This window comes from Herpailurus yagouaroundi, unplaced genomic scaffold (genome assembly GCF_014898765.1).
Source record: "Herpailurus yagouaroundi ecotype Mexico unplaced genomic scaffold, PumYag 162, whole genome shotgun sequence".
NCBI classification, from domain to species: Eukaryota; Metazoa; Chordata; class Mammalia; order Carnivora; family Felidae; genus Herpailurus; species Herpailurus yagouaroundi.
The window spans coordinates 1473553-1486292 of record NW_024412403.1 but is presented as its reverse complement, the minus strand read 5'-3'; the positions used below and the strand labels follow the sequence as shown (position 1 = coordinate 1486292).

Sequence of the window (12740 nt, the reverse complement as noted above, 5' to 3'; positions counted from 1 at the left end):
GTAGAGTGTGATCCTTGGGAAGGGGGGCAGGTGTGTCAAAGACACGTCTGATAACTCAGAGCAGAAAAGTCTCAAATGGGAAGACCTGGGGATGTAGAAAGTTAATCCAATGCCTATCTGGCACCATTTCAGAAATAGAAAACAGAGAGGGAGACAGAGGAAAATTTGGGGCACTGAAGCAAGCCGTGAGTATTGCAATGGAAGGAACGCACTGAGCACCGAGCAGAATTAAGTTTTAAAAGCCCATCCCAGCACATCCTTATGAATTTTAGAACACCAGCAGTAAAGACAAGATGCTAAAATCTTCTAAATTAACTACAGTAAGTATCAGACTTATGTAACACTTATCAGGAACACTGGAAGCCAGTGCTGAGGAGAAAAAAAAAATTTAATGTCTGTTTAATTTTGAGAGAGAGAGAGAGAGAGACAGAGTGCGAGTGGGGGAGGGGCAGAGAGAGAGGGAGACACAGAATCTGAAGCAGGCTCCAGGCTCTGAGCCGTCAGCACAGAGCCCGACGCGGGGCTCGAACTCAGGGACCATGAGATCATGACCTGAGCCGAAGTCGGACACTTAGCCGACTGAGCTACCCCGGGTGCCCTGGGAAAATACTTTTTGTAGGATTTCTTATTTAACCAAATGTTAAGCATTAGGACAAAATGATAATTTGCAGATATTCCAGGATTCAGAGGATTTCTTTCTAATGTATATTTTTTGAGGGAAAAAAAAGTGAGAATATTTTAGTGAAATGAAAAAGATATCTAGGAAAGAGGAAAATATGGGATCCAAGAAATAATACTTTGTAAATCCAAGAAGACAATGAAAAAGATAACTTATCAACGAGCCTAAAAAGTAACCATTGCAAGTTAGAACAGAGAATCCTGTTAGCTCTAAAAAGAAAGTTTTTCAGAAGAAAGTGGATGTATTTTAACAAATAACGTGAGAAACTGAATGGTCTTTACGATAATGTGAAAGCAAATGTTTCTTTGGGAGCAATAACAAAGAAAAGAAAAGAGAAAAAGAAAAGTCCAGGAAACCCCAGAAGTCATTTAGGAAAGGATTGGTAAACTGAGGTACTATGATGGCTGCTTTTATGTGTCAATTTGAGTGGCTAAAGGCATGAGCTTAGACCTTTCTGTCTGTGAGGCCCTTTGCAGAATGAGATTAGCGTTTGAATCAGGAGAGACTCAGGAAAGCAAACTGCCCTCCCCGTGTGGATGGGCATCTTTTAACCTATCGAGGGTCCATTTAGAACAAAAAGTGGACAAACAAGGAATCTGCCCCCTTTCCCTGCCTCACGGCCTGAGCCGGGACATCCTATCTCCACCTTCTCCTACTATTGGACTCAGAGTTACAACCTCTCATTCTCAGGCCTCTGGACTCAGACTGAACAGCACTGCTGGCTTTTGGCCTAACACTGGTATGGTTTTGAGGAATCAGTTTGAGACAGAGAATCCACTTGAAGTCGGTGCTCAAAATCGTCTCCCTTAAGTAGTTCGGACTTAAGGACAGTCCCCTCAGGTCTGTCACAGTACTCAGCCCCACAGTGTATCACAGGGTCGCTGTTGCGGGTGATTCAATCCAGACTCCTTGAGTGTACAGGCGGCTTCCTCTTACCATGGGCCCCAAACCTTAAAGTTAGCTAGAAAGAGTTAAAACCCAAAAGCCTTGGCCGCTTGAAGGTTAGACTCTACAGTGAATCTTAGATCGGCGAAGAAACCAGACCTTGAACTGGATTCTCAGAATTCACATGTCAAACATGATGAAAGAGGGCCACAGTTTCACTTGACAGAATCACATTTGGCCTCGAGTGCGTGAATGGAAACCAGCGTACTCAGCATTTGGTCCAGAATTGAGAGGGAAAGCCACAGCCAAGCTACATAAGAAGCTAAGTACAGGGGGAGGGAAGAAAATCAGAGAGAAAGTGAGGGAAGGAGGGAGCAAGGAACAAGACTATGACCCATCAGTGAAACTAAAAGGTGTTGAGGGGAGCCTGGGGGGCCCAGTCGGCTGAGCGTCCAACTTCGGCTCAGGTCACGATCCCATGGTTTGTGGGTTCAAGCCCCGCGTCGGGCTCTGTGCAGACACGCTCGATGTCTGGAGCCTGCTTCCGATTCTGTGTCTTCCTCTCTCTCCGCCCTCCCCTGGTCGTGCTCTGTCTCTGTCTCTCTCGAAAATAAAAAAAACGTCTAAAAAAATTTAAAAACTAAAAGGTGTTGATTTGAAAGAACAAAAGATCCCTATGCCGTGAGTAGTATTTTACTTAACAATGTAATGGCAGATAAGACAAAATTAACAGTAGGAATTGGAGTGTATCTGCAGATACGGAGGCAGACGTCAAAATTTAAACCAACAACAATCATAACAACACAGGACAAGCAAGATGTAAATTGCCAAAATTAACCCCCAAAGAAATAGAAAAATCTGGCAGAGGAAATTTCCAGTAAAGACACTGAAAATATCATCAACAAATTACCTTCCAGCAAGATCGCAGAGTTTAATCAGTCTGTCAAATAACATACTGTCCCACTTCTATATAAACCTTCCGCGTCATAGAAAAGAGCAGCTGACCCAATCCTAATTCCAAAACCGGACAAAGAGGCACAAGTAAAAAGAAACCCACAGACAGCATCACCTACGACGAGAGATGCAAAACTTCTAAACGAAGTACTAGAAAATTAAATTTAGCGCTGTAGCCAGAAATCTAAGAAGAGTTTAGTTCTACAGCTATCGATGGAGCCCATCCGTGACTAGATTACGAGAGAGGATCTGTAAGCCCCAGAACCTTGCAGAAGTCAGTGTGCAGAGCGTGTGTGCGTGTGTGCTCTCGGGCGTACATGTGCATTTGCTAGAAGGATCCGGATGAAAATGGCGATTCTCGTCTGGGAAGGATGAATTCTTCGGGGAGATTTATGAATGTCTGCAGTCTTCAAAAATTACTTGTGGAGGGCTTTGTTTTCACTGTTAGAGACGCCAGCCGGGGCCACCCACAGAACCCACCCCGTCAGGATCTCAGAGACAGGACACAGTGTGCTTCTTGTTTAAAGCCTCACGTCTACTTCTATCTGCTTAAGAACCACTAAAATCGTTGTAGTGGCTGTCTCTGGCCTTGTAGCTTTTCATTTCTCTGAGGTTTGTGTCCGTAGTGTCCACGATGAGCAAGTGTTACAATTTTTTAAAAATTTTTTTCGTATTTGTTTATTTTGAGAGACAGCACAAGTGGGAGAGGGGCGGGGGGAGAGACAGAGAGAGACAGAGACAGAGACAGAGAGACAGAGAGTCCCAAGCAGGCTCTGCACTGCCATGAAAACCATGCGATCATGACCTGAGCCCAAATCAAGAGTCAGACGCTTAATCGACTGAGCCACACAGGTGCCCCCAGTGTCACTGTTTAATGAGAACAATATTTTAAAAGATACAGTTTGAAAAGTCTTAAACTATGTTTGCGTGTGCGCAGCCCTCCCCATGGGTGACCCACCTGTCACCCTCTAAGCTTCCTGGTGCCCTCGCTAATCCCTGCCTTTCCCCCCCACCCCGTCCCACCCCCAGGCAACCTTGATGTGCTTTCTGCCAATATAGATTAGTTTGCATTTTCTAGGATTAAGAAACTCATAAGGTATATACTTTTTTGTCTAGCTTATTTTACTCAGCATAAATATTTCGAGATGCATCCATGTTTGTTGAGTTTATCAGTAGCTCACTCCTTTTCATCACTACGTAGTATCGGGTTGTGTGGATAAACCACGACCTTGTGTCCGCCCAGCTGTTGACGGCACTTGGGTTGTTTCCAGTCTTTTTGTGCCACAGAGAAAGCTGCTAAGAACATTCGTGTACAGGCCTTTGCATGGACATTCCCTGCCATTCCTCCTGGAGTCGAAAGGCTGGGTCACGAGGCAGAACACTGTCCTACTTTCCCAAAGTGGTTGTGCCCACCACTGTGGAGGAGCCTCCACAGCCTTGCCAACCCCGAGTGGGGAGCCGGTCCGCCTTTCTTGCAGCTGTGGAGGGTGTCTCGCTGTGGTTTTAACTTGCGTTTCCCCAGTCTTTTCATGTGCCGTTTTGCTGTCTGCACGTCTTCTTCAATAAACCATTCAAACCCCTTCTCCTTTCTTACTGAGCTGTTTAATTTCTTACGACCGAGCTTGAGAGTTACTTATATACTCTAAGTCCTTTATCAGATATGCGATTTGAAAATTTTTTTCTCTCCAGTCTCTTAACAGTGTCTTTCAGAGACCAAATAATATTTAGTTTGATGAAGTCATATTTTTCGATTTTCTTTGTCGGGTCACGTCTTTGATGTTCTGTGTAAGAAATGTTTGCCTAAGTCAGTGCCATAAAGATTTTCCCCGATGTGGTATTCTTAGAAAATTTACACTTTCAGTGTTTACATTTAGCACTGTATTCCATTTTGAGTTCATGTTTGTATAGGACTCGAGGTGTGGATTGAAGTCCATTTTTTCTCACATAGAACGTGTCTAGTTGACCCAGCACCCTCCGTCGAAAAGTTCACCCTTTCTCCACTGAATTGCCTTTGCAGCTTTGTTACACATCAGTCCGCGTTACACACGGAGGGCTGTTGGGGGGCACTAGTGTTTTGCATTGATCCCTTTGTCATGATGCCAGTATCACACTCTTAGGATTACTAGTTTTATTGTAAGTTTGAGATCAGGGAGAACGAGTTCTCCAACGTTGTACTTCTTTCTCAAAGTTGTTTTGGCTACTTGGTCCTTTTTGTGTTTCACAGCAGTTTTATAATCAGCTTCTCAGCTTCTCCATAGACCCCGTTTGGATTTTGATTGAGGCCGCATTGAATATGTGGACCGGTTTGGGGAGAACTGACATCTGAACAGTTTTGGGTCTTCCGGTTGACGAGCGCCGATGCCTCCCCACTCCTGCAGGCCCTCGTTCTCTCAGCAGCACTTTGCACCGCACAGCATACATATCTTTCACGTCTTTTGTCGGGTTTATCTTTGTTTTGTATTTTTGATGCTGCTTTAAATGTTATACTTCTGTCTCGGTCTCTAGGTGTTCGTTGCGAATACAGAGAGGTATCAGTTCCAGTAGCTGTTTTGGAAATTTCATTGAATTTTCTTTATAGATGATCATGTTGTTCATGTTCTATTTGTTGCTGGTAGTCCAGAAACCTTGGATTTCTTCCTTCCCGATTACACCCCGATGGGCTCTGGTATGATGTGGGGTACAAGGGGTGAGCACAGACACCCTCGTCTTGTGTGCAGTCTCAGGGGAGAGCACTCAGTCGTTCACCACCAGGTGTGGTGTTAGCCGTGAGGTTTCACGGACGCCTCTGTAAGTTCTGCTCCGAGTTTACTAAGGAACTTTTAATCAGGAGTGAATGTTGGATTTGGATTTTGTCAAGCTCTTTGTTTCTACTCTCAGTGGAGCCGCTCATTTGTTGTTTGTTTCTGTTCGTTTAATATGGAGTATGCTGACATTGATTGAGTCCTTTAAATATTAAACCAACCTTGCATTCCTGGGATAAACGTTGTATAGGCATTATGTATTATTCCTTTTAAATATTGTTGGATTTGATGTGCTAAAATTTTGTTTCCTGTTTCTGCATCCGTGGTGTACTGGCCTGCAGTGATATTGGTCTACTGTTGTCTTTGAATGTCTTTGTCAGGTTTCGACATCAGGGTGATACTTGCCTCATGAAGTGAATTGACAACCGTTTCTTCCTCCTCAGTTTTCTGGAAGAGTTGGTTTAGACTCGCTACCAGTTTTTTCTTAAACACTGGTAGAATTCACCAGTGAAGCCATCTGGGCCTCAGGTTTTCTCTGTGAGAAAGTGTCTTCAAATTCATTGTCTATAACAGAATAGATGCAGGCATATTCATGTTATCTATTTTTTTTTTCCTTGAGTGAACTTTGGTAATTTATGTCTCTCAGGGGCATTTGTCTATTTCATTTAAGGTGTGGAATTTATAGGCCTGAAAGTGTTCACGACATTCCTGTATTATCCTCGTAGCACCTGCAAGTCTCTGATGATGCCTCTCATTCCTAATACTGCTCATCTGTGTCTTCTCTCTCTGCATCAGTCTGCCTAGAGGTCTGTCAAGTTTATGGATTTTTCTCTAAAGAACCACCTTTTGATTTCATGGATTTTTTTTTTTTTCTGTTTTCTGTTTTATTTCAACAATTTCTGCTCTGGTCTTTATTTTATTTTATTTTATTTTTGTCTGCTTACTTAAGTTGCTTTTCTTTTTTCAGTTTTTAGGGTGCTGAGGCCGTTGTTTTGAGACCTTTTATTGCTTTCTCAGCATTTCATAAATTTCGATATGTTGTGTTATCACTTTCACCAATTTCAAAATACTTTGTCTCTTGGGCTATTTAGAAGCCTGCTATTTAGTTTCAAAATATTAAGGGGTTTTATAGATTTTTCTGTTGTTGATTTCTAATTTGATTTCATTTTCTGACTTGAATCCTTTAAATTTATGTTTGTGTTACAGGCCAGAATGTGGTCTTTGTGAATATTCCATGACAACTTGGAAAACATGTACATCTGCTACTTGTTGGGTAGAGTGGCCTATGAGTTGGTTGGTTGTCTAGTGCATGTCTTCTGTGTCTTTACTTATCTACTTGGTCTATCAGTTATCGAGAGGAGGGTATTAAAAACCTCTTGACTATCACTGTGCTCTTATCTATCTTTCCTTACAATTTTTTTCAGTTTTTACTTCATGTATTTTGTAATTCTCTAATTAGGAGTGTGGGTTCCTCTTAGTAAATTGGCCTCCTTTATCATTATAAAATGACCTTCTTTATCTCTGTTTACTATTCTTCATTCTGAAATCTGTTTTGTCTGGCATTAATAGATTCTGACCCTCCCCACTGCTTTCTTTCAATTAGTGCTAGCATAGTGTCTCTTTTCCCATGCTTTAATTTTAAGCTATTTTATATTATTTTACATTGAAAGTATGTTTCTTGTCATCAGCATGTTTGGATCTACTTTTTTCCCTACCCCAACTGATAATCTCTGCCTTTTCATTAGGGTGCTCAGGACATTTACGTTTATTGTGATATTGATATGGTGGGGTTTAAATCTATTGTCTTGGTGCTTTTTTTTTTTGTTCTATATTATCTGTGTTCCCCCTTTTCTCTTTTGCTTTTTTTTACATTACTTATGTTTTATGATTTCATTTTAACTCCTTCTTGACTTTTTAGCTATAACTTTTTGTTTTGTTAATTTAGTGACTGTTCTAGGGTTTTATAGTAGACATGCTTAAATTATTATAACCCACCGTCACATGATGTTATACCACTCATGCACAGTATAAGAATCTTCCATTTCTCCTCTCCAGGCCTTTGTGATATTGTTGTCGTACATTTAACATCTGCATATGTTAAAAATCCCATACTATACTCTTAGTTTTGTTTCAACAGTCAATTGGCTTTTTTTTTTTTAATTATTTTAATTCCAGTATCACTAACAGACACTGTTATATTAACAGCCAATTGACTTTTAAAGAGATGAGAGTTGCTACTTCCAGTGTTCTTTATCCCTTGAAGAAGATCCCCCTTTACATCTGGTGTCATTTCCTTCTGCCTGGAGGGCTTCCTTTCACATTCTTTGGGGTGCAAGTCTGACGATGAATTCTTTCAGCTTTGGTGTGTCTGGAAGAGTCTTTATTTTGCATTCCTTTTTAAGATATATACTTCTGGGAAAGTATATTTTTGCTGGAATGGCAGGATTTTCTTTTCTTTTCTTTTCTTTTTAACACCTTGAAGAGTTGCTCCCCTGTCGTGCTGTTTGCACTATTTCCAGTAAGAAATCTGCTGTCTTGGGGTGCCTGGGAGGCACAGTCGGTTAAGTATCTGACTCTTGGTTCCAGCTCAGGTGACAGTTCAGGAGATTGAGCCCCACATCAGGCTGCATGCTGGCAGCATAGAGACTGCTTGGGATTCTCGTTCTCCCTGCCCCCCCCCCCCTGCCCCTTCCCTGCTCGTGCCTGCTCTCTCTCTCTCTCAAAATGAACAAATAAACTTAAAAAAAAAGTAATCTGCTGTCTCATCTTTGTCCCTCCGTGTGTGAGGCCTTTTCCACTGGCCGTGGTGGGCATTTTCTCTTCATACTGCCATGCTTTGGTGTGGTTTTCCGCACATTTCTTGTGCTTGGCCTTCATCAGGATTCTTAGATCTGTGTGTTTATAGATTTTATAAAATTTGTCACATTTTTATCTGTTTTCTGTACCACCTTCTCTCTTATCCTTCATGAACCCAGTTATATGTGTGTCGGACTGACAGATCTGTCTGACAGCTCAATGATTTGCTGGGTTTTCTTTTTTTCCAATCTCTGTGTGTGTTTCATTTTGTCTTTTTTTGGGGGGGGTGGGGGGTGAGGGGCAGAAAAGGAGAGAAAGAATCCCAAGCAGGCTCCACGCTGAGTGTGGAGCCTGACACAGGGCTCTAACTCACAACCATGAGCTCATGACCTGAGCTAAAATCAAGAGTTAGACACTCAATCAACTGACTGAGCCACCTAGGCCCCCCATTCTCTGTGTTTCATTTTGCATAGTTCCTGTTATTGTGTCTTTAAGTTCACTGATCTTTCTTCTATTCTAGATCTTTCTATTCTGAGGTTGGTACCATCCAGTGTAGTTCATCTACCAGATGCACCCTTAGTCTCTAGAAGGGTATACCTAAACACTTCATGCCTTTGTGTGAGCGTTAGGCATGTTCCCTGACCCTTCCAGGCAGTTCTCACCCAGTCTTGAGCAGAATGTGTGCCACTGATGTTCAGGGGACCCTCTGCGTGCCATCGCACGGACCTTGGCTGCCCTGTTTCCTGTGCTCTCCATTCAGGGAGTCTGCAGGCTCCGCCTGGGTTCCTTCTTCCCTCACCGTGGCCTGGATGCCTGGGCGGACCCCGGGGGCACAGATGGGCTCACCTCATGTGTCTCCCGCCTCTCAGAAACCACTGTCCTTCCTTGCTTGATGTCCTGGCTCTTGGAGGCTGGTGTTTGATGTATTTTGTCTGGTTTATGATTTTAGGAGTGGGGGTAAGTCCAGCAGCTGTACTCCAGCCCACACAGAAGCAAAAGCCTGTATTTATTTTTAAATCACAGTAAAACAGAAAGCCCACTCTTGAACACTGGTCCCTTCTCTGTGTCACCCTCAGAGAGAGATGCTTTTGCAATCTAGACCTGATTGTGCACCTGCTCAGCCAAGCCAGCTGGGTGTTTGGGATTGTGGGTCTCCCTCTCTCTCTGCCCCTCCCCCGCTCCCGCTCTGTCTCTCTCTCTCTCTCTCTCTCAAGAAAATAAAACATTTTTAAAAACTTCTCCTGACAAGCGGGAGAAGAAACACGGGCCATACGTATCAGGGGCTGTGTGACGGTCCAGTTCCTGCGGGGCCGCTTGGTTCATGAGCACATTCCTCGCTGTGAGTTTATCGAGGTGCTAGACTCCTGCGCCAGTCCAGCCAGTGGGACTTCTTTTTAGGAAGGCGGCTTTGTTGAATTGATTTGGAACTTTAGTTTGATTTTCCTGTGTTTCAGGTGGTTTCTTGAACTATGTGGTGAGTTTGCTCATTGGTTAATTACTCCCTGCTTATTAGCAGATGTGTACTGGTGTGTTTGTTTGTGGTTCATTGTAACATTTACATGTGATTGATTAATGTAGAAAAGTGTTGTAGCCAACTCGGTCTGGTTTGTCTGACGTTTCCAGTGTTCTCGTGCAATACTTCATACAGTGCGCAGCCATCACGCACCTAGTGTCCATCTGTCAGAAATATGTACATGTTTCACCAAAGCGTGTGGTCAGAAATGTTCACGCACACACTCTTCAGAATATCCAAGAACTAGGAAAAACAACGAAGTGAGAGTCCACGGTGATGTGTTGCCAGCAGGGTCCTGTGTGGCAGTGAGGTTGGGTGGGCCCCGGCCACGTGGAAGGGGTGTGGCCTCGGGTGTAAGGCACCAGGCACAGGGGAATCTGTGTAAGTGGCCCCACGAGTGTACAGCTCGCAGCGGCCAACGCTAGTCAGTGTGCTGGGGTCAGTGTGGTGGCTGCCCACTCGGGGGAGGGGGCAGCTGTGGAGGCGGGAGGGCTCCGGTGCCAGGACGCCGGCTGTGGGTGTGCTCGCTTTGTGAAAACTCACAAGGCTGCATCCTTGATTTGTCACGCCTCGGTGAAAACGTTTTCTAAAGTAGGATTCATCGCGCACGTCTTGGAATTAAAGAGTGATCAGCAGGTTAACAGAGAAGGCGAATCCTGAATTCTTCCTCACAGTGAGGTCCCTCGCTGGGGCTCTCAGGGACCAGCAGGGCAGGGGCAGGTCGCCTGCCCCATGCACCGGGGGGTTGGCAGGTACTGCGTGCAGGAGGAGCTGTCGGGGAGCACGGAGAGCATGAGCCGGCGCCCGCGGCCGGCCCTGCTGGTGAGGAGCTTCGCGGACAGGGCTGGGGCTCCCCCATCCTGAGTGTGGGCACAGCAGGTGCCCAGCCTCTGGCCCCGGGTGGCCTCTGCCCTGCTCACGAGGGCATGGACTTTCCAGGAGACACCTTTCAGTGAATATCCCAGACCTGGGTGACACGTGTGTGTGGGTTTTCACCCCGCGTCGAGACCGGTGGCCACTTTGCCCCATGGACTGGGGTCTCTTCCATCTTGTGGCTTCAAGTCGCATCTTCCACACTCTGAGCCAGCCTGCGGGCCAGCCTGTGGCCTCGGCTGTAGCATTCCGTTCAAGGGCGGCCATGGTCCCTGGAGCAGAAGCAGAGCATGGCCCGAGGTTGGGGAGCCCCACGGAGCCGGGTCGGCGCACCTGGCGGGGGGCTCCCGTTGTGGGCGTGTTCTGAAGACACACCCCGAGTCAGGGTGGCCCGTGTCCCCCCGAGGAATGGAGGCTGGAGCTCAGGGCACCGATGGGGGAGGTGCGCACCCAGCTCCAGCCTTCCGAGTGTCCTGTGAGAATCTCTTGGGCCCAGCAAGTGAGACTCGGTTCGTTAGGACCATTTCAGCCTGGAAAGAAAACGTACCTGCACTCATCAAGTCAGGTTCCTTGTCTCTGGGGTGTAGTGCGTGCAGGGCGGGGGAGCCCGGCCGTGCAGGGTGCGAGCACCAGACCCGGGTGTGGTGTGCAAGGGTCCGCCCTCAGGGCACAACCTCACGTGACCTGAATTAGCCCCAGCAGTGGTTCTCACGCTCGGACATCTAGCTCTGGACCCCGAGTGAGGCCTCACGGTTTTGGGCTTCTGTGGAACTGATGCCCACCCCCCGGGCACAGCCGAGCGCGGTTCTGGGCAGCTCAAGGTGGCCCTGGACGGTGTGAGCACACCCGGGCCCGTGCACCCGTGGGCCACATCCTCCAGCCCCGCGTCACCTCGCCCGTGTCTCTCCGTTCCAGGCATCAGCAACGCAGAAGCGCGGCAGCCAGGGAAGGCACCCAACTTCAGCGTCAACTGGACGGTGGGTGACTCGGCCATCGAGGTCATCAACGCCACGACGGGGAAGGACGAGCTGGGCCGTGCATCCCGCCTGTGTAAGCACGCCTTGTACTGTCGCTGGATGCGTGTGCACGGCAAGGTACCGGCCCCGCCTCCCCGCAGCTTGTTCCACAAAGCCCTGCGCCACCATCCCCACGGCCTTTCCCAGACCTCTTTGTTCCTTGGGACCCCTCACCTCGAAGTGTGGCCCCGGCTCCTCTCATCTAAAGCAGCCTCAGGCAGCTCTTCCCTTCCCGCTGGCTTCCTGGGGGGCGGGGGCGGGGGTGGGGGGGGGGAGCCCTCTCACCTGCACGTGCTGCCAGGTGATTCCACCACCAGAGGAGGGAAGGCCCCCTCGCGGCCCTCAGGAGGCCCTAGGCCTGTTCCTGCAGTAGCAGCAGGGTCCCTTTCCCCAGATGAGACCTTCTCCGGTCCGGTCCGTGCGCGTCTTGCTGGTTTTCCTTTATCGGTCGGGGGCGTGGCGGGTGTTTGTTAGAAGGCTGGCGCCGAACTTGGCGTGGCGGTTTGGACCGAAGCCGGCTCGCGCTCCCATCCCTGTTCCCGCAGCAGGGGCGCCTGTGCTGGAGGTCCGCACCCTGTTTATCCCCGAGACCTGCACCAGCACGAGTCAGCCAGCCACGGGGGGGCAGCGCCTCCCAGTCCTTCGGTGTGAATGAAACACACGTAGCATCAGACGGGCTGTGTGTTTCAATAGCTGAAAAGATTAAAATCGAAATTGGAGTCAGGTGCCTGTGGGCTCAGAAGCCCCTCTTTAGAACCCGGGGTCTGAAACTGCCTGTCTGACGGGGCGCCGGCTCCACGGGGGGCGGGGGGTGCGACGGTCGTGGGCCCTTGTGCCCTGTGTGACACGGCCCCTTGGAGGAAGGCACTGCTGCCTCGGGGCTGTCCCCCACGAGCCAGCGTAGGACGAAATACCAGATTTTGAATGTCTTACTGAGTTTTGTTTTCTACTGTTTCTGCTTAAATAGTCGTGCTTTTTTTTTAACTTCTTACAGGTTCCCTCCAACTTGTTACGGTCCAAGATTACTAAGCCCAACATGTACCATGAATCCAAACTGGTGGCGAAGGAGTACCAGGCCGCCAAGGCGTGTCTGTTCAAAGCATTCATCAAGGCGGGGCTGGGCGCCTGGGTGGAGAAGCCCACAGAACAGGACCAGTTCTCTCTCACACCCTGACCTGGGGCCTGGGGCCGGGGCTGCTGCGTCCAGCGCTGTCTCCGGAACGTCCCGTCTGGACCGGGGGCAGGTGTGGGGACGCGGGGTGCTGGGCGTCCAGCGCTGTCTC

At 47.6% G+C, this 12740-nt stretch overlaps 1 protein-coding gene across 10 annotated transcripts in view; it reads left to right on the top strand.

The window, feature by feature from the left end:
* Window positions 1-12740, top strand: part of ADARB1 (adenosine deaminase RNA specific B1) — a 133558-nt gene that overhangs the window by 117185 nt on the left and 3633 nt on the right. For 8 of the 10 annotated variants that reach the window (XM_040483748.1, XM_040483742.1, XM_040483741.1 and 5 more), the window contains 2 exons: window positions 11357-11535; window positions 12452-12701. In XM_040483748.1, the coding sequence (XP_040339682.1) occupies window positions 11357-11535; window positions 12452-12631 (359 nt within the window). In that variant the 3' untranslated portion in view covers window positions 12632-12701. Of the gene's footprint in view, window positions 1-11356; window positions 11536-12451; window positions 12702-12740 lie in introns of those variants that run through there. The other 2 variants (XM_040483747.1, XM_040483749.1) reach the window with 2 other exon arrangements.